At 31.6% G+C, this 27,751-nt stretch overlaps 1 protein-coding gene across 3 annotated transcripts in view; it reads left to right on the forward strand.

The window, feature by feature from the left end:
* The window catches only part of LOC118199607 (jouberin-like), a 91,906-nt gene that overhangs the window by 15,577 nt on the left and 48,578 nt on the right, over positions 1-27,751 (forward strand). For 2 of the 3 annotated variants that reach the window (XR_015038469.1, XM_085807488.1), the window contains exons 4-8: positions 3,701-3,794; positions 4,162-4,254; positions 4,558-4,659; positions 9,154-9,276; positions 24,816-24,895. Coding sequence is in view for 2 of the 3 variants with exons in the window: in XM_085807488.1 (XP_085663614.1) it covers positions 3,701-3,794; positions 4,162-4,254; positions 4,558-4,659; positions 9,154-9,276; positions 24,816-24,895 (492 nt within the window). In the remaining variant the exon portion in view is untranslated. The remainder of the gene's footprint in view (positions 1-3,700; positions 3,795-4,161; positions 4,255-4,557; positions 4,660-9,153; positions 9,277-24,815; positions 24,896-27,751) is intronic. The other variant, XM_085807490.1, reaches the window with a different exon arrangement.

Here is a 27,751-nt window from a genome sequence, read left to right on the forward strand (position 1 = left end):
GATGTGAAATGAAAGATAAAATGTGTGATATTAGTTGGTGAAAATTAGATTTTTAAAAATATTGCATGTGTATTTATTTTAGATGCTAAAAATTGTTATAAATTACTTTAATATGAAGTATAATTTTTAATTTATTAACACTTTGCATTTTATCCTGTAATAAATAACTATAGAAAAAATGAATTTTCTTTTCAAGAATAATTCAGGAGTTAGTGATTTTGAATTTAGTGGGATGTAATTGTATTTAGTTATTAGAAATTAATAACTTGGAGTGATTTTGCTATGTCCGAATTTAGTAGAATGTGATTATATTTAAATGTTAAAATGAATGACTTGGAAGGATTTTGTTATTGAATTAATGTTCACCTGCATTTCTCGTTACATCATAACTGATTATGGACTCCTACTGAGCAGGTCCTATTGTAACATGTTTCTGTGTTTTTGTTTTGATTATTATTATTACTATTATTACCAGTTGTTCTCAATATAAGATAACTTACTAGTGTGTAAAAACACATGGTACAAACAAAGATTTAAGATAAAAATTTTAAAATATACCAAGAGTAACAAAAATCATTAAAACATGCTAAAAGCATTCAGTGTATCATCTGCCTAACATGCCAGTATTTTTCAAACTGGTTTTTGTTTCTGAAATTAATAGTTGTCTGAAATTTTGTTTTTTCATTCTGTCCTATGTTTATAGCACCATTTCTATTCTCGATACATCATAACTGATTATGGACTTCTACTGAGCACGTTCTATAGTAACATGTTTCTGTGTTTTTGTTTTGAATATTACCGTATTTACGCGAATCTAATGCGCATCGTTTTTGGCCAAATGTAGTATTCAAAATTGGGGTGCGCATTAGATTCGAGTGCAAAGTTCGCCGATGACCGTGAATTAACCCCAACAGGAAAAATTAAGCGTGCTGCACCGCACATTGTTGCACTGAGTTTCTGCTGCCTGGAAAAGCATCGAAGCACCAAAGATTGTGAAATCTTTCAAGAAATGTTGCATGACGATGATGATGAGGAGGAAAGAAGAAATGAATCTGCGGCTGATGAAAAGAGCTGCGAGGATTCCAGTGATGAAAACAGTGAATAAAGTGAACATTTACTATCAATCACTAATTGTAGAAACTGTTAGCTAGATAGAAATGTTACGATTTATTTCATGTTCATATTTTACGATAGATACCGTATATATGGTAGTGGTAATTAACAATGATTGTTTCACATAACAATTGCCCACTAATAGGTTAATTCTATGTTCTACTACTTTATGTATAAATCCATTGTTGTATAAAATATGGTATCTAAATTTAAATAAAATTATCATACCATTAATTGATAGTTTATATACAAATCCATTGTTGTATAAAATAAGATTCAATAAATTCCTCATATCATTGATGCGCATTACATTCGCCGACAAACAATTTTTTTATTATTTAAAGTTTTAAAATGGGGATGCGCATTAGATTCAATGGCGCATTAGATTCGCATAAATACGGTATTATTACCAGTTGTGCTCAATATAACTCTAACTAGTATGTAAAAACACATGGTACAAACACAGGAGGAATAAAAATACACAAAATTAAAATGCCCTTAAGATTTAAGATGAAAATTTTAAAATAGACTGAGGATAACACAAATCATTAAAACTTGCTAAAAGCATTCAATTAAAATCAAAAGTGGCTAAAAAATGTCAACCTGTTCATAAGACCTGTATCATCTGCCTAGCATATCAGTATTTTTCAAACTAGTTTTTGTTTCTGAAATTAATAGTAGTCTGAAATTTTATTCTTTCATTCTGTCCTATGTTTCTAGCACCATTTCTAATGGCTATTGACTATTTTTTTCCCCTTTGCTAACTTGATTGTCTAAATTCTTAAGATAGAAACAGTGATAAAATTACATTACATTGCTTAATTACAGCCCAGATGACAGTGATTGTTCTTATTATTCCAGTTTAAACTGGAAAATTAATTTAACTATGTAGTTTTATGCCATATATATGAAAGATAGCAAACAATATTTTTGCTTGCATATTTGCAAGTCCAAACCTTTTTTCTGTCTTTGGTAAGAAAGACATACTGCAGACATTTCTTTCAATTTTTGCTCATTAATTTTTCTTATTTTTATATATAGAGAGAGTGATGGTTTCTGTTGTGTGGTTTTACACTCATACTAAAATACAGTTTTTTTATTATATGTTAGTGGATTTTATTTCCCTCGATTGAGTAGTTATTTCATTTAACAGCTACTTTGTCAATGAAATGTGTTAATTCATTTTGTTAATCATACTTTCTTGCATGGAATGAACTTTTTCATTTTAATTTAAATGCACTGAGGCATTTTCTAGATACATCTTTAAATTTCTTACTTTTTAATATGGAATCTTTGAAAATATGCAATTTTGTAGAGCTGAATAGGAATCTTTTTATAGCATGCTGAAGTGTACCAATAACCTTTAACTATGATAGTTCTAATGTATGGAAGTTCATAATCTCTTCATTTGCTAATACAGTACAAAGTCCGTATTCCGGACGTCCATTATCCGGAATGATCTATAATCCGGACCTCAATGCCACAAACATTTTTTATGCTTTACGCATGTGTGTAATACATTTACGCATGTGCATTTAATGTATAACGGATGGTATAAGCTAGGCTAAAATTATCTTTACTGATTCTAAGACATTTCAGGTAATGTTGCAGATTGCGCTGTTCCTTAATCTTCTAATTGGATCCGGCTTATTATTTCTTGCAAACTGTTACAGCAATCTTTTTATTTTTTGCAGACTGTTAGAGCAATCTTATTATTTTTTGCAGACTGTTAGAGCAATCTTATAAAAATTAAGCTTGAATTTTTGATCATGTCAAAAAGAGTTTCCAATTCTGGAGCTGCCAAAGGATCTACAAAGCGAAAGCATGTTTTGATGTACCGCTTCCGATAGTGAAGAAAGTGACAGAGAGGTTATTGAAAACGAAAAAATTTCGATTCGCAAGTTAGTCGGTATTCTCGACACAGCAATTACAGGACTTGAACAGTGGAACTGAACAAGAAGTTATGTCTGTTTATAGAATTAAAGAGAAAGTGTTAACACAAAAAACGAAGCAACTTAACTTACATTAAAAGAAATGTTTAATAAAAATATAATACTTTATGTTTACTTAATAAAGTAAACAAATAAATATTAAGCTTTTTTTGTAAATTTTGATACCCTTTAGATGATAATTGCTCTTTATTTCATAAATTACGGTTTCATATTTTTAATTGTATAATTTCTGCATGCCATCTTACCAGATTTAAATTGATGATCTATAATCTGGGAAAACACCTAATCCGGAATCGCCGAAGTCCTGACGAGTCCGGATTACGGACTTTGTACTATGTAATAGTATTTACTCAAGTCACTCTTTAGCTTTAAATTTGGTTTATATGCCTACTATCTGAAATGTACTATGAACAAGTCTGATCCGACAATTTATATGTGAGGCATTGATGCTTTATTGTAGCCTGGAATACTACAAGATTAGAATAGTGGTGAATTACTGTAGAACTATGTGTCCTCTTATCTATTTAATTTCCTTTGTTAACTTTACCTACAAAATTTTATTTTTATATTACTTTTGTACATGTGTAATAAATTTCATATCTTGTTATGTAATTTTTTATTTCAATTCTTTCTAGATTGCATCTGCTTATTTGGGAAGAATCTTTCATTTTAAATGAATGCTTTGATTATTTTGTGAAGAAGGACCTAAATGTTGTGTTGTTTTTTGAAGTAAATGCTCATCTATTTCATTTAAAAATTGTTTTATATTATCATACACACTGTAGCTGTATAATTGCAATATCTGACAAAAGAGGTATAATTTATTGTCTTAAAACTTTTTATGAAATTTGACCTGGTTCAATAATTTATTAATCTGCTTTTTCAAAGAATTGCTTTTTCCTAATCAGATAATAATTTTTTAATGCCAGATCAGTATAAAAGGAAGTATGGTTTTATATTTATTTTTATTTCATAATGTGTAATTTTTATGTCATGTATTTTTGTATCATTTATATACATTCTTACATCAGAAAATAAATATTTTAGCATTAGCTTCATAAAATAGTACATTATTTTAAGTAATTTTTTAATCCAGATCATAGATCTAAATCCTGCGTTTCGTACCAAGCAAAGATATGAAAGATTAAATCGAAACAGATTGCAGAAAATTGCCTGGGCATTTTTAAAGGTATTTATTATTTCCTACTGATATCATTAAATGAATTTTATGAAATTCTTAAGTCTCATTTCAGGTATTTCTGGACTGTGTTATACAGGGTAATGATTTTGATCATTTTATTCATTAACTGCTTCAGAGATCTAGAAATGGAAGCAGTGACTACAAAAACAAAACCTCACACTTAAGGAATGTCTGAAAGATTTTTATGCTGTATTTTTATGGAAATCGTTCTAATACAATTTCTTTCTTTTTTACTCTCAAATGACTTTTTATGCTTGTTATTAATTTAACTTAATTAAAGCATCAATTTAGGTTGCAGGCTCAAATGATGTGATTAACACTGGATCTAAGATGCGACTGCAGTTATTTAAACCATGTTCTCACTATAAGAACAGTAAATCATCCAAGATAGAAGTAAGCCTAGATGTTTCTTTAATTTTGCTTACCGTGCAATCTTACAAAAGTGCATTAATTCCTTTGATGAATGATAATAATTTGCCTTCAACTATATCATGATAATAGTAGTAAAATTAAGATAAATGTTTTAAAACAATGATTAATCTTTCTTTTGCATAATAAGAAATTATATCAAACTAATGTCAAATCATAGTATGGCAGTCAGTCAAAATGTTGCATTATCTAAAAATAAAGAAATACCACTTCTTGGCATATATTTGTTGGTAGCTTTTCCAGCATAAAGTTTAGAAAATTCTGATTTGTATTAGCAAGTAAAAAAATATAAACAAATAGGAATATAGTAAATGTACAATGCATAAGTAAAAAGACTACTATTGATATTATAAGCATAATTCATTTTTCTATTCAGATTGTCTTTTTAATCTCTATTATGGTCATCATTTAACTTTTCCCTCAAAAATGATATATAGGGAACCTTGGTTCATGAACGGATTACAAATTTTCTAGATGATAAACAATGTCTTGAGATATAAACAAGTAAGCTGGCAACAAATGATACTCCAAAATGCAGATAATACAATGGACAAAAATGCCTTCAGAAGAAGAAGGAAGTGAAGATGTTCCTAGCTATTTGATCTGTGAAATTAGTGAAAAATGGGATAAAGTGCAAAGGTTCATAGAACATTGTCACCCTGATAAAGCAGTAATAAACCATAGCATAAATATTTGCAGTGGCAATGCCATATCTTGCTATTAGTTATGTTTTAAAAGACAGACATGAAAAAATCACAGTGGGTAGAAAATATCACAGTGGGTGCTTTCGCTTTGCCAAAATGCCAAATTAAACTTTTGTAACAATAAAAAACTGCATAACGTAATTATGATATACCTTTTGAGAAACTATATTCTGCAAAACTTTGCTTTTACAGCTAAAAAGGGCTTTAAGATTTAAGCAAACAACAAAGGAAAGGGTATTAGTGTGAAAAGGGGGATTAAAACATCCAGTTTACATATGAGGTAGAGATTGCATCACCAACTGCAAATAGACAACCAAAATTAGCATAAAATGCAATTCTGCAGTCAACAATGCCTTAAAAAGAGCGATGCCGGACCTATGAGTCAGTTCTCAAGCAGCAATAATTCTGTGTAATGTGAGCTAACCAAAGCGGAAAACATGAGCCGAAGATACCATTTGCATGATGAAATGCCTTGAAGGGCTGTCAGGATATTGCAAGCTGGTGCAAGACAATCTGCTATTGCAAGAGATTTGAATGTGCATAGTAGTGCCATCAGTAGGCTGTGGAATCATTGCCAAAGGGATCAAAATCCCTGTAGAATACATGGGTCTGGATACTGGAGGATTACTGCAACAACAGACAGTCACTTCCTGTTGCTATGTGCAAGATCCCGTACATCACTAACAGCATGACAACTGGCATTGCATCTCTCTGCAGCTGCAGGATGGCCCATATCCCACCAAACTGTACTGCATCTAGATGGACTGTATGCCTGATAATTTGCAGTTTGTGTTCCTTTGTCCCCATCACATCTCAGAGCATGGTTGAATTGGGCCCTGTTGCACACCACTATTAAGGGATAGCAATGGGGCCACTTACTCTTTAGGGATGACTCTCAATTTAACATCCAGAATAATGTCCAAAGTGCTATGATATGGTGTGAGCCAGGGACGCACTATAAGGCACCAAACATCATCAAAAGACAACATTACAGAGAATAAGGCTTACTTGTATGGACTGGAATAGAAATAAACAGCTTTGCAAACCTCTATGTTATTCCTGGTGGTTCCATCACAGCGGTCTGATAGTGCAACAAATTTCTACGCCCTCTTGTGTGTTTTTTATCGCTGTAGTGAGTATGGAGACTATAATGCCTGCCCACATAGAGCTCATGTGATGCAGAATTCTGTAATGAGTGTAACCATTCCACATTCGCTGTGGCCTGCTACATCACCGGACTTGAATCTCATAGAGCATGTGTGGGACATGCTGGGATGATGGATGGCAGGTTGCAGTGTGCCTCCAGTCTCCCTCCGTGAGTTCTGACATGTATTACTACAGGATTGTGTGGTACTGCCACAGCAAGCAATCAACAAAACTATTGCCAGCTTGCCTTGCTGTTGCTTGAGTGTATCATACCCATTTTTAGTGTGATATTTCCATTCTACATTCTTCCTTCCAGTTTGGTCTTTCATAATGTGATAGTCATAATATATGTATTTTTGTGTGTCTTTTCTTTGTTGTTTGCTGTGTGGTTTAGTAATGCCACACCAACCTGATGGATTAATTTCATATATATCCATGAAATAATTTTTGTTTTATTCTGTGTTTTGCCTTTGTTGCTTATATTTTGAGCAGGAGTGGTCTATCTCTTAGCATTGTATAATAATAATGTCTGAGTAATAAGTTTCATTTATCTTTATATACCAATCCCACATTTTATAGTTGTGAACAGTAGTTTATTGTTATCAGAAGGGATTTTATTGAAGAATTCTCTTCTTACTGCTAATATAACTGGACGTTCCCAATTATAATGATTAATAGCTACCTCTTCAAATAAGTTTCGATATTTACATCATACATTGACTTTAGAGAAATGGATTACATATTTTGGAATCTCGTCATGCTCTGATCTAACTTAAAAAGTCCAAAATCCAGACCTCCAAATCACCATCCAAAAGCAAATAAAATAATATAAAAATCCCACTTACTAACAAAATCTGGGAATTGTTAATATAGTACTCAATAAAAAGAAGCAAATATGTTACAAATGCAATTTTGGTCAAAAATGTGATTTCTGTGTATTACTTTCAAATACCTGCTGACTAGGGAGTTGCACCATGGTCAATGAGAATACATTGATTAATGTTGCCCGGGATCACACTTTTGGCCCCTGAGTGTTTGTAAATGGTTGTAATTTTCCACGGACCTAAACAATAAGTAAAGCCCAAATAATGCCATGTGTACATGTCATCTTACTGGATTTAAACTGATGATCTAAAATGCAGAAATTTCCAAAATCCGAAACTGCTGATTTCGCAGCGATTCTGGATCTCTGATTTTATACTATAATAATCATATCATTCAAAAGAGCAGCAGATTTAGTGAATGCATCAAACATATCATTACTGTAAATGCCAAGGTAATCCAGAATAATAGTACTGTAATAATATTAATGTATCCAGGATAATAGTACATCAGCTCTTCCCAGTATTAATGCAAAAATATTTTTAAGATCCACAATGCTATAAATGCTGATATTACATAATTTTATTATTGTACTTTAAATTTTTTTATAGTAACTGTGTTCCATAAATTATAATAAATAAGAAAACACTTCAAGAACTGAATCTAATTCATAGAACTTTTCTTAAGATTCAGAATCAAAAGACATGTTAGATGACAGTTAAAGATGTTTCTTTAAAAAAAAGTTAAATTTTGCTTTAAAATGTTCTTGCAAAAAAAGTGTTAATTGTACAAGATGGTAAATAAAATAAAGGTATGCCCAATTTTACATTTAATGGTTATTTTCCAATTTTACATAACTATGCAGAGAAATTTGCATTCTTATGGTTTTAAAAATATTAAATTTGTATTATTATTCTCAAAATCCTAATTACAAAAAAAGTGTTTAAATTGTTTAATTGTTAAAATAATAATAATTATATATTCATTTAAAATATTAATTTTAAATTCTGTTTGAGCACAAGTATTACTTTAAACAAATTTAAACTACGATAATAAAATTGTTTAATATCAGCAGTAAGTTGTAGTAATGAAAATTGTGCAGGTAATATATATATATTTCACATCATAAATTAAAATTTTGTTTATTCATCTTTCTCATTTATACATTATTTATGATTGCAGTTTTATATTTATTTTACACTGGTGTAAATATTACACTAAAAGTATAATTCAAAATGCTTTTATTTTTATATTATTATGTATATTAACTGTTATTGGAAGTTGCTTTTACTAAGATTGATGATTATAATTCAAATAGCACTTTTTGAGTGCTCTAAAATAAGTAACATTCAAATCAGTAGCTTATTTTTTTTTTTTATGAAAAAAACTTGTTCCGTATTAAATTTATTAAAATGTCTGAAAATATTACAACCATACCTTGATATCAAGATTTACTATGATTCTAATGTTTATGTCACATTTATTACTCTAAATAATTGCCAACAATGACAAATCTTTAAATGTTAAGTCATAAACTTTTCTTTTTCTGCAAGAGAAAATGACTTTACTATCTTTACTTAGCTTACTGACTTGAATGTTTTTCTGTTTTGTGGCATTTTCAAGTATTATTATTCTGCTAATTAAATTTTTATATTTGTGCACAGCTAATCATATATTTTACTTTACATTTCTATGAAAGTTGTAATGCTTCATAACTAAGTATTAGTCTTATGGATGAAGGTTGCTGTCAAGTTTTTAATGTGAAACTTTTATAAAAAAATTTCAGGTATATAACTGGTGGCGTTACCTACCAAGAATGCCACTTCAAGCTTCAATTTATGTTAGTGTTGAACCATATTCTTCTGTTACTGTTGAACCAGCTTTACGCTCAATGCTTCCAATGCAAGAGGTACAGTAATGTATTTTTGCAACATGATTTCTCAGACATACAATATTTATGGTATATAACAATTGGTTTTATAGCTGCTTATCAAGGTACTTTATTCTGAAGTCATAATTTTAGAAAAAACTCAGCTAACATCTGAGTGAAATTCATTTTGAACCTGTAGTTTATTTGCAGATATTTTGAAAAATACGATATTAATATAAACCTGTGTATTATTAAAAGTAGTGAATGCATTTTTCTTAGAAAATATTCCCCTTCCAGCGTTGGTCATACAATTTAAGAAATATGATTATTGAAAGAGTTTACTAGTTACAGTCAAAAGTCTTTAATCTGGACGTCCATAATCCGGAATGATCTATAATCCGGACCTCAAAGCTACAAACTTTCTGCGCATGCGTAAAAGTTATGCATGCATGCATGCACATAATACCTTTACGCTTGTGCATTTAATGTATAACGGATGGTATAAGCTAAGCTAAAATTATCTAATTATCTATTTCAATTAATGTTGCAGATTGCATTGTTCCTTATTCTTCTAATTGCATCTGGCTTATTATTTTTTGCAGACTGTTAGAGCAATTTTATAAAAGTACGCTTGAACTTTCGATTATGTCAAAAAGAATTTCTGATTATGGAGCTTCCAAAGGATCTACAAAGCAAAAGCATGTTTCGATGTCCATCAAACAAAAAGTAGCTGCAAAAAATGGATAAAGGCATATCCTTTGTTTCTCTAACCATTCCGAAATCTGTTTATCAATTTCACGCTGCTCTGCGGGGGGAGCGTTGCGGTGTGCAATGAACTGGAAGTTGATGTGTCAGCACTATCCTTATCTTCAGAGCAGATTTTTTTATTTTATTCAGCTTATAATTCCTTACTAAATGTAGTATTTCATCTCGATGTACTCCGTCTTTGATATGATTTAAATCAAATTCTTCGTCATTATAAATATCACAAATACACATCAAATAGTTTTCTGGTTACAATTTTCTAATTTTGACTATGTGTAATGTATGCTTTACGCATGTGCACGTTGAAAGAAATGTTTGATAAAGTAAACAAATAAATATTAAGCTTTTTTTTTTTTTTGTAAATTTTGATACCCTTTAGATCATAATTGCTCTTTATTTCATAAATTACGGTTTTGTATTTTTAATTTTATAATTTCTGCATGCCATCTTACCAGGTTTAAACTGATAATCTATAATCCGGAAAAACCGATAATCCGGAATCGACGAAGTTCCGACGAGTCCGGATTAAAGACTTTTGACTGTATAAGTAACTGGTTTAAAATGTCTTTTAAACTATCTAAATATATTTAACTAGTACAAATTCTTAAAAATGAACCTGGATATGCATGCATCTGTGTGAACATGTGCTTACACATTAATAGAGATCATACATCTCTTATATTATCTTCTACTGAATATCAAAATAGCGAGCCCATATTGGGTGTCCCAATATAAACTGAACCAGGTAGTGGAGACGTCACTTGCTTTGGATTCAATTTATCCAGGGCAACCCGATAATTTCCTGCAGTACAATATTTAATTCTATGCTTTCAAAGAATTCATTTGAAAAAAAAATTTGCTTCAAATTCCATCATGATTAGATGCTTGATATTTATGATCTTCACTTTTATTCTGCATAAAATATAAAAACGTAGGACAAAAAGGGGTTAGAATTCTGAAGCATGAAGGATAAGCAAAATATTTTCGCAAATCTCTTTCATTTTTGTGATTTTCTTCATTACATTATCACGCTTTTTTATATGCTGTATTTCTTCTCTCTAGGGAAGAAAAAGTGGACTATAACATTTTTATAGTTGCTATTATTAGGACTTAATTTTTATGGTTATTACTGCACCATAATTTCACTTCAATACCTTTCAGAATTTGCAGATTTTACATCGAGATGCTGTGAGTTGTACATGAAATTCATAATTTACTTTTTCTGTCTGAACAGTTTAGTTACATTATACCATTAAACATTAACGTCCCTCTTACAAGTTTTCTTTCCCTTTGTATTGCATTTGCATAAAATGCTTTGTAAATGAGGTCTATTTTTGTATGTGCATTCACTTGAAATAGCAGTATGTAGTTCTTCGATATATTTTTAGTACAGCTCAAGCGTTTACAAAAACTCTTAGTTTTGAGAGAGTATGGTATATTGCTAGCTCTGTTTCTTCTGTTAGAAAACACGACAAAACATAAGCATCTCTTACTATGATACATTTAAATGATTTAAGAGTTAAACTAAAAAGAATAAAAAAATAGATTAAATTAGTTTATGCTGTATAAGGCTTTGATTTCAGAATTCAGACTTTTAAATTATAGCATACTGCATTTCAGTTACTAGCTATGTAAACTGCATGTTTAAATTGCTTGCAATCCTTAATTCCTGTTTAAATCCTTCATGTAATCTTTAAATATTTTTTACGTGTTTAAAATTGCTTGCAATCTTTAATTACTGTTTAAATCCTTCATGTAATCTTTAAATATTCTTTACAAGATCAAATAATTTAAAGGAGCAAAAGGGTGTTGTAGCATTCAGCAGAGTATAACTACAAGCAAATCATGTTCTACTAAGGTATTCTAATTTCAGAGACTCTTTTTAAAAAAATATATACATTACAAAGTCCGTAATCCAGACGACCAATATCTGGAATGATCTATAATCAGGACCTCAAGTGCACAGACTTTTTTTTTGTGTGTGTGTGTGCATTACGTGCACGTTTAATGTATAACGAGCGGTCTGAGCTAGGCTAAAATTATCTTCACTGATTCTAAGGCATTTCAGTTAATGTTGCAGATTGCCCTGTTCCTTAATCTTCTAATTGGATCTGGCTTATTATTTCTCGCAGACAGAGCAATGGTATAAAAATTAAGCTTGAACTTTCAATTATGTCAAAAAGAGTTTCCAATTCTGGAGCTGCCAAAGGATCTACAAAGTGAAAGCATGTTTTGATGTCCATCAAACAAAAAGTGGAATTGCTGCAAAAAATGGATAAAGGCATATCCTTCTTAAAATTATGCAAGGAGTATGACATTGGAAAGTCAACTGTATATGACATAAGCAAAAAGAAAATTTAATGTTTTGAATTTTTTGTGGATTCCGACACCCCACTTGCAATGAATAACAGAAAAAAATGGTTCGTTATGCTAAAAGCAAAGTGATTATTGAATGGATCATGACAAAGTGATTATTGAATGGATCAGACAGCGTTGCAGCGAAGGTGTGCCATTGATGGGTCCACTGCTAATGGCTCAAGCCAAAATATTTCATGAAGAAATTAGCTTAAACACTGAGTGCACATATTCGACAGGTTGGTTAACTGAATTTAAAAATCGCCATCGTATAAGACAATTAAAAATTTCAGGTGAAAAAGCTTCAGCTGATACTGAAGCTGCTGAACAATTTGCAGATGAATTCATTGAACTCATTACTAGTGCACAATTATCTCCAAAACAAATTTACTATGCTGATGAAACTGGTCTGTTCTGGCAATATGTACCACAAAATACCTTGGCAACCTCTACAGAAAAGGCTCCAACTGGTGTCAAAGATTCCAAAGCAAGACTGCTGTGTTTAGCATCGCAAGATCGTGGGAGGATATGTCTCCATATACGTTAAAAAATGCTTGGCATAATTTATGGCCAGCTACTATATTTTATGGTCAGGATAATGAAGATGATAGCTGCAAATTTAAAGGTTTTCGGACATCGCAAAATAAAGGTGAAATGAAGTAATAAATGAAATAAATAAAGTAATAAATAAGTAATAAATGAAGATGATATAACAGAAGTTTTTCATTGCGACGACAATGCCTCAATCATCAATCAATTAACGGACGGCGATGTTCTAGATGTAGTATGGTTCTAGATCCAGAAAATACAACTTCCGATAGTGAAGAAAGTGACAGAGAGGTTATTGAAAATGAAAAAATTTCGATTGGCAAGTTAGTCGGTATTCTCTACACAGCAATTACAGGACTTGAACAGGGGTACTTTGTAACTGAACAAGAAATTATGTCTGTTTATAGAATTAAAGAGAAAATATTAGTACAAAAAAACGAAGCAACTTAAACAACTTACATTGAAAGAAATGTTAAACAAATAAATATTAAGCTCTTTTTTTTTTTTTTTTTTTTTTTTTTTTTTTTTGTAAATTTTGATACCCTTGAGATCATAATTGCTCTTTATTTCATAAATTATGGTTTCATATCTTTAATTGTATAATTTCTGCATGCCATCTTACCAGATTTAAATTGATGATCTATAATAAGGAAAAACCCCTAATCCGGAATCGCCGAAGTCCTGACGAGTCCAGATTACAGACTTTGTACTGTATATAATTTTTTAAAAAAAACTTACTGGCCTTGCCAAGTCTTATCTGTCTGCTCATTACCAAAAATATCACAGTCGCTCAGAATCTACTGAACTGAAGGGCAGTGCTGTTTGTGTTTTCTCTTCGCTCAGAAAGTTTCATTTTACTAGAATGAACTTAGGCATTTTCATTAAAGTTAGAATTGGTAAGTGACAAAATAGCAGCTTGTGAATCGATAAAAAAAAACAATATTTTAATGTAGGCTATTTTTTAATTTATCAATTGCATATGTTATAGGTGCTATCTCTCCATCAAAATTGTCACAGTACTTCCTAACAGGACAGTTAATACTAAAAGTACTCCAGCACCAGCATTTTTTATGGCATTTTCTTCTGAACCATCTGTGTAAACATGTGACCATTTGTTTGGAGTGTACTTGTAATGTATGGTAGCTAGAGCAGGATTTTTAACTCTTTTAAAATTAATATAATATGAACCTTTGAAATGTAATTTTCAGAAAATCTGAAATTATATAGAACATTTAATTATAAGATTAAATTATTACTCTATTAAGAAGGATGAAAGTTTTGGGGGTTCAATCTTCCAATGTCATATCAGAAACGGCAAGAGCTTTTTTTGGTTACCTTCTATATAAACAAAAAGGAAAAGTAATCATTTTTAGGGGATTTTAAAAGTGAAAGCAAAAAAAAAAGAAAGGGTCAACTGTCAAGTTTTTCTGCTAACACGTTTTCAGTGTTTCCGAATTATATTGGTATCCTTTTTATCTCCCTTTCAAGTGGTGCCACTGACTTAGTGACCCCTGGAATAGAATTAAAAAAATAACAAAAAAAATTAACCCACTTATCCAAAAAGGTTTACCATCAGTGGCCTAGACTGTCTGCTATACTTATTTGAAGTATTAACCGTTTGAGTCCTGCGAAGCGCTATCGCGCTTCACTTGTCGTATGCCAAAAATACGGCGCAGCGCGATAGCGCTTCTCTTGTTCTGTATCGAGAATGCGAAGACACTGCTGTTGGTTAGTATACTTTGTGCAATTATTGAGAGCAGTTGTAGTGATATCAGTAGCGGTTGTTTTATAGGAATTGGAAATTGTTTTCATTTTTTTACCAAGTGTTATACTGATAATTACGAAATAACCCATGTCAAGTTCTGATTCATTTGAAAGTGACTATGTTATGAGAAGTGATAATGAAGAGTATAGTAATGACCTTGAAAGTGATAGTGGAAGTGACATCATCGTTCGTTCTAAGAGATTATGAGTTATTAGTGATAGCAGTAATGATGATGAAGTAAACGCAAGTACCTCCGATGATGATATTATTGATGAGTTTTTACCCATGGATACAATTTTTTTGAACGAATCGAATATTTTTTCTAAAGTACCTGGACCAAAGCATGCCCCTCCTCCTGATGCGAAACTAATTGAATATTTCAATAATTTTTTTTTTAATTTTCAATAATTTTTTTTCAAGTATACTAACCAACAGCAACGTCTTCACATTCTCGATACAAAACAAGAGAAGCGCTATCGTGCTGCGGTGTATTTTTGGCATACGACAAGTGAAGGGCGCGCCGGACTCAAACGGTTAATAGTTTGGGAACACTTTAACCCTTTCGTGACGGTGCACCTTTGTTTAAGACGCTCGTGCGTGATGGAAGGGAATCAAAGGCAGTCACCATACAGTACGGAGGTTTTGCATGGCTAAGCCTAATTTTATAAAAAAAAATCAGAAAAAAAAGTTTCGCTTCTAGCTTCGTAATTTTTGGTATCATTTTAGATTATTACTTGAGCTCTTATATATGTCAAAATTAGCACTTAATAACGGTTTTTTTTTTTTATTTTACATGAAAATATACTTAAAAAATTGCTTATCTTGTAATATAATATTCGGAAGTGCTATTCAAATTATTCCAAAGTTTTAATTGATGAAATCCATCAATAAAGTTTAAACTTAATAAAACAACACAATAAAGATTATTTATAGTAAGAAGTAACAAAATTTAAAATAAAGATTGAGTGTGGTAAATCTTGAAGCACGGAGAAATATCACTTTCTAACTCTTAGAAAAAGTATCACTTTCTAACTCTTTAGAAAATGAATCATCACTTTCATTTGCGTTAGTAAATGGTTCATTAACCATACATGGGTATTCTTCCTCTGATAAATAGTGCCTTCCCAACATAATAGACTGGAGGTGAGGCTTTCCTGAATAAAAAGAGAAGAAACGGAAATATATCTGAAGGCAATGCAAAACGTAAAAGAACTCCACACAGTAACCCTAAAAGACCGTACATAGTAGAGGGAAAAAAATAGAATAAAAAACGAATTGGATATAAATCAGACACGCGAATGTTTTCATTAGCGTGCAACGATTTAAAGAGTCCACCTCTGTTTACGCTTTCCCTCCCCCCACACACCCTCGCAACAGCTGATGAGTAAAATAAAAAAGTCAAGCAGAATACATCAAACTCAAGGTCAGGAACCTAAAACTGTGTTCATTTTAAAACTAAAAAACATAGGATGCCATCTAGTGGCCTTCAGAAAAACGTTCCAGCTTAAAATGTGTATACGCATCACCCGTCATCTGAATGCAATCTTTAGTGATGCGTGGATGGGACGCCTGGCTGTAAGAGACGTTCTTAGGGAATGCGTATATGGAATGTCTGTCCTGAAAGGGTTAAAGGGAACCTAGCTCATATTTATTTCATCCATGTGAAAAACCACAAAAATGTTCATTCAGCCATCTTTTTCAGCTGCTAAAAACTGTAATTAGGATGAACTACAAATGTTCTCTGTATCTGCATTATTTTCAAGTTTTCTAACTAGTTGCTGAATGCTTGTTTGAATTTCCATTGAGAATTTTTAATAATATTATGCAATCTCTATAAATAATAAAAGAATAGGTAAATTTTATAATCCTTTTCATGTTAATAAGCTGAACAATTTTTTTAAAACTCAACTGTGCACAGTTATTCAAAATTGTTATTTTTTATTGAATGAATTATATAACATAAGCCTTAAGAGGTTAGGTATTTTTATGCTTTTATATTGAAATTCAATTTCTTGCAAGTATTTTAAACAAACCCATTGTAAAATATGCTCTAAAAACCAAAGTTATAGTAAAAAATAATCCATAAATTTTGCTATTTAAAGGAACAGATAATTTGTTTACATTTGCATTTTAGCAAATTCCACATGTTCAGTCCTCTGAACTACATATAAAGTACTTCTGTGTACTGTTTTACACAAATACTCAGTTATACGTAATAAAAAATGACTTATTGGCAAATCTGTCATATATTTATTCATTTTAAGGAAGTTATATGCTTACAAGGTTCCCCATCAGTTTCTCTTTCTATTAAGATTTTATAAAAAAATTTATTTTACTGTTTACATGAATGATTCCTCTAAACAAGCTGATTAAATTTTCAAAAAATACTGAAGAATTGTGTGAATACCCTATCTATATATATAAAATGACCTGTTATTTTGTTTCTAACATAAGAATTGTTAGAACTGTAATTAAATTTGAAAATCTTGTGAAAAATTCTACTTGTCACTTTTAAATTTTCAAATAAAAGTATGATGGTTATGTATGCAATATCATTAAATATATAACTATGATACTTAACGAATTTTAACGCATGCACTAGAAGGAGAAACCAAGCCAGGAAAAGGTAAAACCCTACACCATCTCCCTTCCCAGAAAAAAAAAAAAAAAATTGCATTCAAAAATCTGTAAGTGAAAAAAAAAAGTATTATACAATTTGTTTTGGAAAGTGAACATGACATCCAGAATGAGTTTGGTAATTTGCTTTTATAGGAGCACTTTTTCAGGAGACCTCATTTACTGGACAATCTGGTTGCTGTTATGAGGCCTTGTCAACATCAGGTGAAATATGAGGTGCTGATACATTGTCTGGGACCAAATAAGCAGTGTTACCCAGTCCTTAGACACAGTAATAATATGTCCTTTTTTCGGGTGTGTACAAAGAGGGTTTAACTGTGTCTATACATAGAACATGAGAACATTTGCCTATGTAGACAAGTATTTTTTTTTTTTTTTTTTTTTTTTGAGTGATTTGTTATAGCAGTCGGACAAAGGTGCTCTGTGTGATTATTTAATTTTTGTAAGAAGTCATTCTTCAGATTTTTGAGAGGAATGAAAAATTGTCACAGAAGACGTAAAGTTTGATCATGTGTAAATTCAGCTGGACAGCAGTTAAGTTTTCTTTAAACAATTTGAAATCATAAAAGAGCTAAAGGGCAATACATTAGTCCAGTGTAGAGATGTATGACAAATTATGAGCTCTTTAAGTGACCTATGCCATCTTTCAATGATTCCATTGGCTTATGGGTTGCATGTGGTGCTAAGAGGAAGGTGAAAACCAAAGTTTTTAGGTAGCTCTTGAAAGAGCTCACTTCAAAATTGACTGCCACAATCGGTGATGATCTGGGCGAGTACACTGGATATAAAGATCCAGCCTGCATAAAGCGCAGTAGCAATGATCTCTACCTATGTATCATTCAATGGATAAGCTTCACTCCAAGGAGTATATCAGGCAATGCGTGGCAGACAGTAAGACATTTTTTGAGATGAAGGAAGAGGTCCAATCAATTCTGTAGTGATATATGAAAAATGCTCATCAAGAGTTATAAAAGTAATTAAAGGAGAGTGTATATGGTGAGATACTTTAGCCTTTTGACATTATATGCAAGTTTTAGTGAAGTTTGTGACATCCTTTTTCATTCCGGGCCAGAAAAATCGATCACTGATCAACTTCAGCATTGCTTTAGGTCCAGGATGAGAAAGGTTATGCAGGGCTGAAAAGACAGTTTTTCAATGACTGTCTGTAACAAACTGACTGTCCATTTGAAATGTTGCAACATAGTTCTATAATTATCTCAGGCATTTTTAACTTCTTTAATTAAGGAATTTAATTTTCTTTGTTTAAAAAAGATTGGAGTATGGTGTAACTGCGTTGCATTTGCGACATACTCAGAGTTCAAAGGAATTGCATTAGTAACCATTTCGATGTGAGAAAGAGCGTGAGCTCATCCATTTCCTGCACCTCTCACATGTTAAATATCAGTAGTGAACTGACATATGAAATTGATTAATTTGTCAAGAGGAGAGCTTGTCATACTTTTGGGAAAATTTTATAAGTGGCTTAGGATCTGTTATAAGGTATTTCTCCTGACTTCTTGGCATGCCTTTGTAGTGTGTTGGTCTGCACACTAGATGTGTGTTCCAGAGGTCTGTGGTTCGATTGCCGGCGAAAGCATTGCGTATTTTTCATCTCTCCTGCTTCGAAGTAACCTAATGTCTCTTCAGTGGTGCCCAAACTAAAAGGGTTGTGAATAATGATTCTCCTCACCCAGGATTTGGGGATTGGGTTCCCTAAAAACCCCAGTCACCCTTTAAAAGGGGTTAGTATATAAGATATTTCTCCCACCTTCTTGGCATGCCTTCGTGGTGTGGTGTACTGCACACTGGTCACGTATTCCAGAGGTCCGTGGTTTGATTCCCGGTGAAGGCGTTGCATATTTTTCATCTTTCCTGCTTCCAAATAACCTAATGTCTCTATAACACTGTAAAGTTCATGCCTTCATGCAGATATCTGAAGTATTTAATAGTAAATATTACCAAAATCTCTCTATCATACATACTTTCTTTCTTTCCACCGACAGCGAGGCAGCCGGTCCACTGGGTAGTTAGCATATCGGCCAGGTAGCCCCGCTGACGGAAATAACTTGAACAAAAGACACACTTATAAATACATATTGTGCTCAAGACGACTGCTGGGGGCAGTGCAAACAAATGCTGGACGAAGATGATAGCGCATGATGCAAGAAGGGTGCATTGCGGGCGTGAAGAACAATTCCAGTTACATATTTACAGAGTAATGGATAGGTGGTTACAAATACTAAAAGTAATAAGAAGTAAAATACTAGAAAGTAAAACAATGCATAAAATAAAAAAAAGGAAAACAGTGGAAACAATACATAAAATAAGGCAAAATACATAGTTCAAGGTTCATAATTCAAGGTTTACAGTTCAAGAAGATAAATATATACAGGGAATAAGAAAAGCCGAATAAGCTAACTTAAGATAAAATTAGTTCGCTACAGGTACAGAGCATACAGGGGCTGTGCTGGTGACGAGGATGGTGGCTGAGAATTACTCCAGCCTGTCTGAGATTATGCGTGCAATGTTTATGCAATCGCATATGCGTTTCAATGCATTGCGATTTTTGGAAGTAGCTTCGGCCCATGCATGGATGTGGTTTGCTACTGGTTGCCTAAGATGATATTTAGCGGTCTCTCTGCAAGCGAACAGATAGTGGTCCGGATCTCCTACCATCCCGCATGAGCAATGCTCGTTTTCGCGTCGTCTGAAGCGATGCAGGTAAGTCATGAAGGGACCATGTCCTGTTAGATACTGAGTGAAGTGAGACGAGCCAGATTTTAGAAGCCGGCAGACTTTTGGAAAAAATCTGTAAACTCTTCTGCCGGTGGTTTCTGTCTCCCACAGATGTTGCCAACGTTTGAGTAATTCTCTCTCGAGCTCAGCTTTTAAGAACGAACCCGGGAGAGGCACGTCAAGTGTGCGAACGTGGGGGTCAGTTGCTGCTCTTTTGGCTATTGCATCTGCAATTTCATTACCCAGTATTCCAGTGTGAGCAGGTACCCACTGGAGTTCAGGCCTATAGTATTTAGGTGTTCTTAGTAAGAGTTTTTGTATGGCCCTGACGAGTGGATTTTTACTACATTTGCCTTGGATTGCCTGGAGGCTAGAGGCTGAGTCTGAATATATACTGGAATAGTTATTTTCCAGTGCGTAGACAAGTGCAGCTTTTAATGCAATCAGTTCAGCCTGAAAAACTGAGTTGTGGTGCTTAAGCTTTCTTTCCCAGGTCTTTAAGATCTGGTTCCCAAGTAGAACACAGTATCCGCTACCGGTGCCACATTCTCCTTTGGAACCATCGGTGTAGATTGCAGTGGCCTTGAACCACGTTGGTGACCTGCACAGTTTTCCTCAAAAAGATTCCTAGTGGTTCCCAAGTTTGTACATTAAGTTGCTGGCTGCAAGTGCCTATGGCTTTTTCTGAGACAGCACACATAAGAGCAATTTTCTTTGGGGGGATCTGGATGGACTAAATTTGTTGTTTGTGTCAGTAGCTATTTACATGACTCAAAAACTATTTCCTTGGGACTTCGAAGAGATAGAGCTTTCCCCCCTGAAACAGGAAGTGACGAGTGATGACATAGTTATGTTGATACTGACTGCAGAGACTCAATTTGCAGCAACAAAATTAATGTTTTAAATTTAAAAAAAAAAAAAAAAAAACAGCTTTAAGAAACTTGTGCATGAAAAAATAGCTTTAATTTAGAAGAGAAGATGTCACTACTGTAAGCATTTATAAAGTTTAAAAAGTTAAAAATACTTATTTATTAACTAAAAAAATGATAGATAAAATATGCTACATTTCCTTAAAAGTTGTAGGTTCCCTCCCCCCTGTGCACTTATTTAATCATGATGGGAAGAAACTATGGCATTCATTATCTTTTCATCATCTGCATACTAAGTGGGAGAATTCTATTACTCTTTCTAAGATAACTATAAAAAACAGCTTTTTAAAGTTAGGCACAAAAAAAAAAAACAGCTTTTTAAAGTTACCACACACACACACACACCAAAAAAAAAAAAAAAAAAATTAGTGTAGCATAATTTTGAATATGTGTGTCTTTTTTTTTTTTTTTTTTTCCATCATCTAAAGAAGAGGAACTTATGCTTGACTGCCCTTGAAATCAATACTTTTATTCAAAATTTAATCTAAGATTTTTTTAACCTAATTATAAATTTTATATTGGTATATTTCTCTTCTGATTTGATATAATAACAGGTATTGTAAAAATAATTGTCTAACTGACATTTCATACGCATACATTACACAGTATCTAAAGAGACTTACTTAATCTTTCAAAAGAGTGGCAAAGGAGGAAGCTGCCTGTTTTATGGAAAATTACTCTGACGTTTGATGTGATTATAAAATAGTAAAATGCTGAGCTAGCTTTGTTTTTTACAAATTATCAGTGCATTCTTGTTTATTTTTACAATTAGGGCATTCAGCAATTGCTTGCATCACCATTTGAGAGTTCTATTTTAAAATTATTCGAATTTGATTTATTATTCCTATCATCATGTTCGTAATCGGAGTCAGAATGAATTTTCTTCAAATTTAATCGGTGTAGTCTTTTAAAAGCACTCAGCATAGTATTAAATTTTAACAGTTACTTTTATAGCAATTCAAGCAAACGATTTTTCATTTATCAGTTTCTTTTGTGGTAATTGCTTGAATTGCCACAAAACACTTAACACAGAGATTTTTCATGTGATCTTTACAATCATTGTATAGAAAATGTTTGCTGCAAATTATTGTGTTCTTCACAATATTAGAACCCTGTCTTTGACACATCTATCCATTTTTTCGCCAAAAGCAAATTGTTCTGTGCAAAAATATTAAATAAATGTATCACTGCCTTTCTAATTTCCATGAATTTTATGCCACTTTGCTACAATGTAAGAAGAAAACCTTACAGCAGTGGTTTCAAACTTACATTACACTTGGGCCAATGCACAATTTGAAATTAGCTGATGGGCAGCAATTACAAAAAAAAAAAAAAAAAAAAAAAAAGTGGGATTTTATTTTTTTTTACAAAGCGAAATTTGTTCATTAAATTGAAAGTTTTTACTAGATATTTGTAAAAACAAACAAATAAAATAACGGAAAAAATATCAAATTTATACCTATATTTTCCTCGAAATCTAAAAGTTGATATCTGCAAGATATTTCTGCTGGTCATAATTTGGAATTCAAACAGACAGCTAAATATTAAAATTTTCAGCCTGCATTTATTCAAATAATAGTAATATATTGAACTACTAAGTAACTTTAATATTTAAACGAAAAAGAATTGTACTAAAGCTTCCCAAGAAGGCCAAAACTTGAGAATAAATTATGACAACCTAGTCTTTTTCTTTTATTTATTAGATTTTTTTATGACGCTAAACAGAAAAAGTATTTGTATGTAAATTATTGTAAACATCTTTTCTTTTTACTACACCTTTCAGCTACATCACCTCATGATGTTTCGATCTTTATGAAGTTTGTAATCTTGGATGGAAATTAGTGAAGGGTATCATCACAAATTTTAGATACTTATTGGCAGTCTGGTTCTTTTCTTAGACTTCTTAATTTTCAACTACAGAATAAAAAAAGGCATGTAAATGTACTCAAAAAAAAAGTATTGCAAAAATTCGTAACTTAAGACAAATACTAATAATAAAAACTCATCAAATTTGTATCTTAAAATGTTTGAACAAGATTTATATCATAGTGTAAATTAATTAGTTCTATTTCTGTATTTTCCAAAGAGTTACATTCATTTTTGGTAATGAATGTAATGTAAAACTGCACTCCAGACCATTAAAATCTTAAATATTTTTCTTCAAATTCTTGTTATAATAATGTTAGTTAATTTATGTTAAATGCATGCAGCCTGTAAGTCGTCAGTTTGACTTTGATACTGCTTTAGAAAGCTATAAATGTGATTAAAAATTCATTTCGTCCACATTGCTAGTTTTAAACATCCCTTACAAGAATTGCATCGGTGAGGCGTCACACAAAGGAGTGTGGTAGCCCTTCTGTTTAACCCTGTATTTCACTGTTTATTGACCAATCAAAGGGTGTTTTGCCATTTTTCTTACGGCTTCCCAACATAGCATTTAAAGGAAGTTGAGCTTTAGTGGCATGATTTAAAATCTCCTGTAGAAATTAAGAATTCCCCCAAAATGTCTTAGTTCATTAACAGTTTTGTGTTGTAGAAAATCTTTAATAATTTAAATTTTTTATGGTAAAGGAATGATTCTATTTGATTCCGTTCAATAATGTGACCAAAAAATTTTGTGTATTCTGAGGTAAATGTGCATTTAGGAAGGTTGACAGTCAAATTATGTTTTTTTTTAATCTCTTAAAAACTCCTTGAACATGCTCATCAAGATATGGTGAAGCATATTAGAAGGTTGCGTGCTCAGATCACATCTGAGTCTCCAGTTTGGGGTTTTTAGATAGTTATTAAACACCAATTTGTAAAGAAGAAATTGTTTTAATCAATCAAAATACATATATAGCATTAGAGTGACATTAATCTGAGCGATGAACAGAGTGTGTGCACAAACTTGTGAAACAGAAGAGAAAAATTCTTTTTTGTTATCCTGCAGAGTCGAGGTTCTTAGCCACATGCGCTAGAAGGAGAAATCAAGATGTTGCGTCAGTGTCAATGATGAAGAAATATGAGGGGAAAGGTAAAACCCCCACAGATCTTTAAGTTAATATTTGTTAACATTATGATTTTCATATTTGTGGATGTGATTTTTTGAAACCATTGATCAGAACTGCAAGAAATGTTGACTATAAACCGTATATGAGTATAAAATCACTATTATCCATATTGTGTAAAAAAGTCAGAAATTACATTTAATTTTATATGAAAAGAATAGTCAATGTTGCATTCTCAGAGTATTATTTGATTATTTTTAAAGCAGGTCAGTTTAATTATAAATAAAATATTAGCCAAAAGTAATTATTTCTATATCCATAATGCCGTGCTTTATTTATATGCTTTATTTATTTTTTAACAATATTTTAGTATCTGAAACATAAAGGTAGCAAATGCAATATAAAGAATGTCAGAATATTTGTGCAGAGTTTCCTAATCGTAGCCCAAAACACTTAGTCCTAAATATATTCAGCTTTAAAGTATTAAAAGTTTTTAGCATATTTTGACCTGTTAAAGACACCACACCTTAAATGTGTATTTTGCCTTTCTAGGTTGCTATAAATTATTCACAAATGCTTTATATATTTATTTATTTATTGTTGTTGCCATTATTGTTAATTTGTAGGAATAAAATGGGGCATGCAAAGTGAACTTACTTATGTTAATAAGAAAAAGAGAAATGTAATAGAATGTTAATTAATGATACTTTTAACAATAAATTTACTAAATAAATGCAAATTCCTTTTCCGTAACTGTAAAGCTATACCTTTTCATTTTGCTTTCATGCTTAATTTATAGTTTAAGCGTTTTAATCTGTACATTAAATAAATGTTGCAAATATTTTATTCCAGGAAGTAGGTACAACTAAAGCAGACCATCTTACTGAAGGAAATACAGATATTGCAGTACATGCACAAGATGCCTTTCAAAGGTATAAAGATAACTTTATTTTTATTAGCTACTAAATAAAATGAATTTTTTTTATGCTACAAGAAAAATATTTTACTTGTTAATTGTGTATAAATTAACAATAAAATGATTATTAAAATTTTTATCCTATGATAATTTCTGTGCATGAATTTTTTTTCTTCCAGAGAAATCAGCTCCACTTACTAATGTTACTGGAAATGAAACTATAAAATACTTTTATTTAACCCTCTTGCCCACCAGTTGTTAAGCAACTAATATTAGTCATCCAACCCTTTTTCAAATGCCTGTAAATGAGCTAGTTGCATAGGTGTTTGCATAGTTTACTGTATGGATAACATGAACATGTGTCAGTTCCCCTTAAAAGGACCTACAAGAAACCATCCCTTCCTTTCGGCAGATAATGTTTCTATTCTTAGCTTTAATCAATTAACCTTAATATGCTTATCTGTCTGAGTAGAATTATTGGTACTGTATTATACGCATTGTTGTATTTACTTAGTTTTTATAACTTACATTATTCAGTTTATTCAACTTCATTTCAAAGCTCACAAATAATAAAAAATACTTTTAGGCCATTAAATAACATTAGAGAACAACTGGTTATTACAAAGTAGAAGTAAAGTGTATGGCTGAATTAAACTGACCATGTCATTCAGATGATTAATATTCTTGATTTATAAATCTGAAAGTAAAATATAACGTCTTTTTTTTTTTTTTTTTTTTTTTTTTTTTTTATTCTCATACTTTGAATAAGTTCATAATACATTCTCATACTCATAGGTTTTATGTTAACTTTGGTTTGTTACCTTAAATGCATGAAAGGATGACATTAGAAGCAGTAGTGTAAGGATTCTCTATAAAAACATCTTAGTTTAAGAATTCTGGCTGTAACATCTTCTATGTTCTAAATATGGATATATTAAACCTTTTAATTCATAATAATTCATATTGGGTCCATATTAATTTTCTTAATAACCAAAATCTGATTTTTTTTCACTTAATGCTGGTAATTTGAACCAGGCTCAAAACCCAAGAAACAAACTAGCTCCATGGGTGATCTCATGTTCATTTTTCCATGTACAGTACAAAGTCTGTAATCCAGAATGATCTATAATCCGGACCTCAAAGCTACAAACTTTATGCGCATGTGTAAACGCATAATGCATTTACACATGCGCATAATGCATTTACGCGTAATTCATTTACACATGCGCATAATGTGTTTATGCATGCACGTTTAATGTATAACGGATGGTATGAGCTAGGCTAAAATTATCTAGGCATTTCAGTTAATGTTGCAGATTGTGCTGTTTCTTAATCTTCTAATTGGATCCGGCTTATTATTTTTTGCAGACTGTTAGAACAATTTTATAAAAATTAAGCTTGAACTTTCGATTATGTCAAAAAGAGTTTCCAATTCTGGAGCTGCCAAAGGATCTACAAAGCGAAAGCATGTTTTGATGTCCATTAAACAAAAAGTGGAATTACTGAAAAAAATGGATAAAGGCCTATCCGTCTCAACATTATGCGAGAAGTATGGCATTGGAAAGTCCACTATATATGACAAAAGAAAAAGGAACTTTTTGAATTTCTTGAGGAAGCACCTTAAACAACTTACATTGAAAGAAATGTTTAATAAAGTAAACAAATAAATATTAAGCTTTTTTTGTAAATTTTGATACCCTTTAGATCATAATTGTTCTTTATTTCATAAATACAATTTCATATTTTTAATTGTATCATTTCTACATGCCATCTTACCAGATTTAAATTGATGATCTATAATCCGGAAACGACAAAGTCCCGACGAGTCCGGATTATGGACTTTGTACTGTATAATGTAAATGTGATCCAGTTTTACAAATGCCTTCTTCTTCCAGGCTAATAGCCCTTGTGTTCTTTGCTGTATTCAAGTACTCATCTGATTTAGTTTCACAATCAAAAATATGATTTCCTTTCACAATCAAAAATATATCATTTGTTTGTGTAACTAAGGAACTCATAACTTTTTTATATCACTATGAGTATGATTAAGATTTCATTGAAAAAACACAGGCACATGGAGAAAGGCCATACTGCTGTATTGCAATGTCAGCATGAAGAGTGCGAAAAAAAAATGTATTCCATTCATTCAGAGTAAATAAATAACTCACGGCCAACTAATACAATAGATTTCTTAACACTTTTCATGGTGACGTGATGAAAAAGAGCTGAATGGCCTTGTCTTTCAAAGGTTGCAATTTTGCTGTGAGTCATTAATGTAATAATTAATACACTTATATATATATTTTTTTATAATTTGCATAGCAAGAAACACTTTTACATTTTTATATAATTATAAATTTGTAGTGAGTGTAATTTTTTATGCTTATTATAACTTTAGTACTTTTTTATTTTAAGTATTTACACATTTTTATAATTTATATAGCTAGAAAATAATAGTGCACTCCAAATTAATCTAAGCTGTGCATTAAATTCTCTATGTGTAACATTCTGTGTTTTGGAAAGGTCAAAAATATAATTTTTCATTTATTTACTTAAGAGTATCAGGTATGGATGTCCATTATTTAATATTTTATAATCATATGCAAGTAACTAGGAGCTTCTTGTTGTGATACTTATATTAACATCTAAAAGTCAAGCAGGAAAATTTAACAATAGCGTGATGGGAAATGTGTTTTGTAGAAAATCAATGCATATGGAAAATCTCAGTTATGAGAGAAATGTCCTATCAAGATATCTTCTGAAGCATCTTTGACTTCTCCGTATTTTGAAAACTTTACCTCATATTGACATTAGTTTTAAAAAGAAGAAAACTCTATGCATTTCATGGAACCACCCACTTGTCTATTTTTTT

The sequence above is a fragment of the Stegodyphus dumicola genome, chromosome X1 (assembly GCF_044657685.1).
Source record: "Stegodyphus dumicola isolate Sdum_Otavi_A_Nest chromosome X1, ASM4465768v1".
NCBI classification, from domain to species: Eukaryota; Metazoa; Arthropoda; class Arachnida; order Araneae; family Eresidae; genus Stegodyphus; species Stegodyphus dumicola.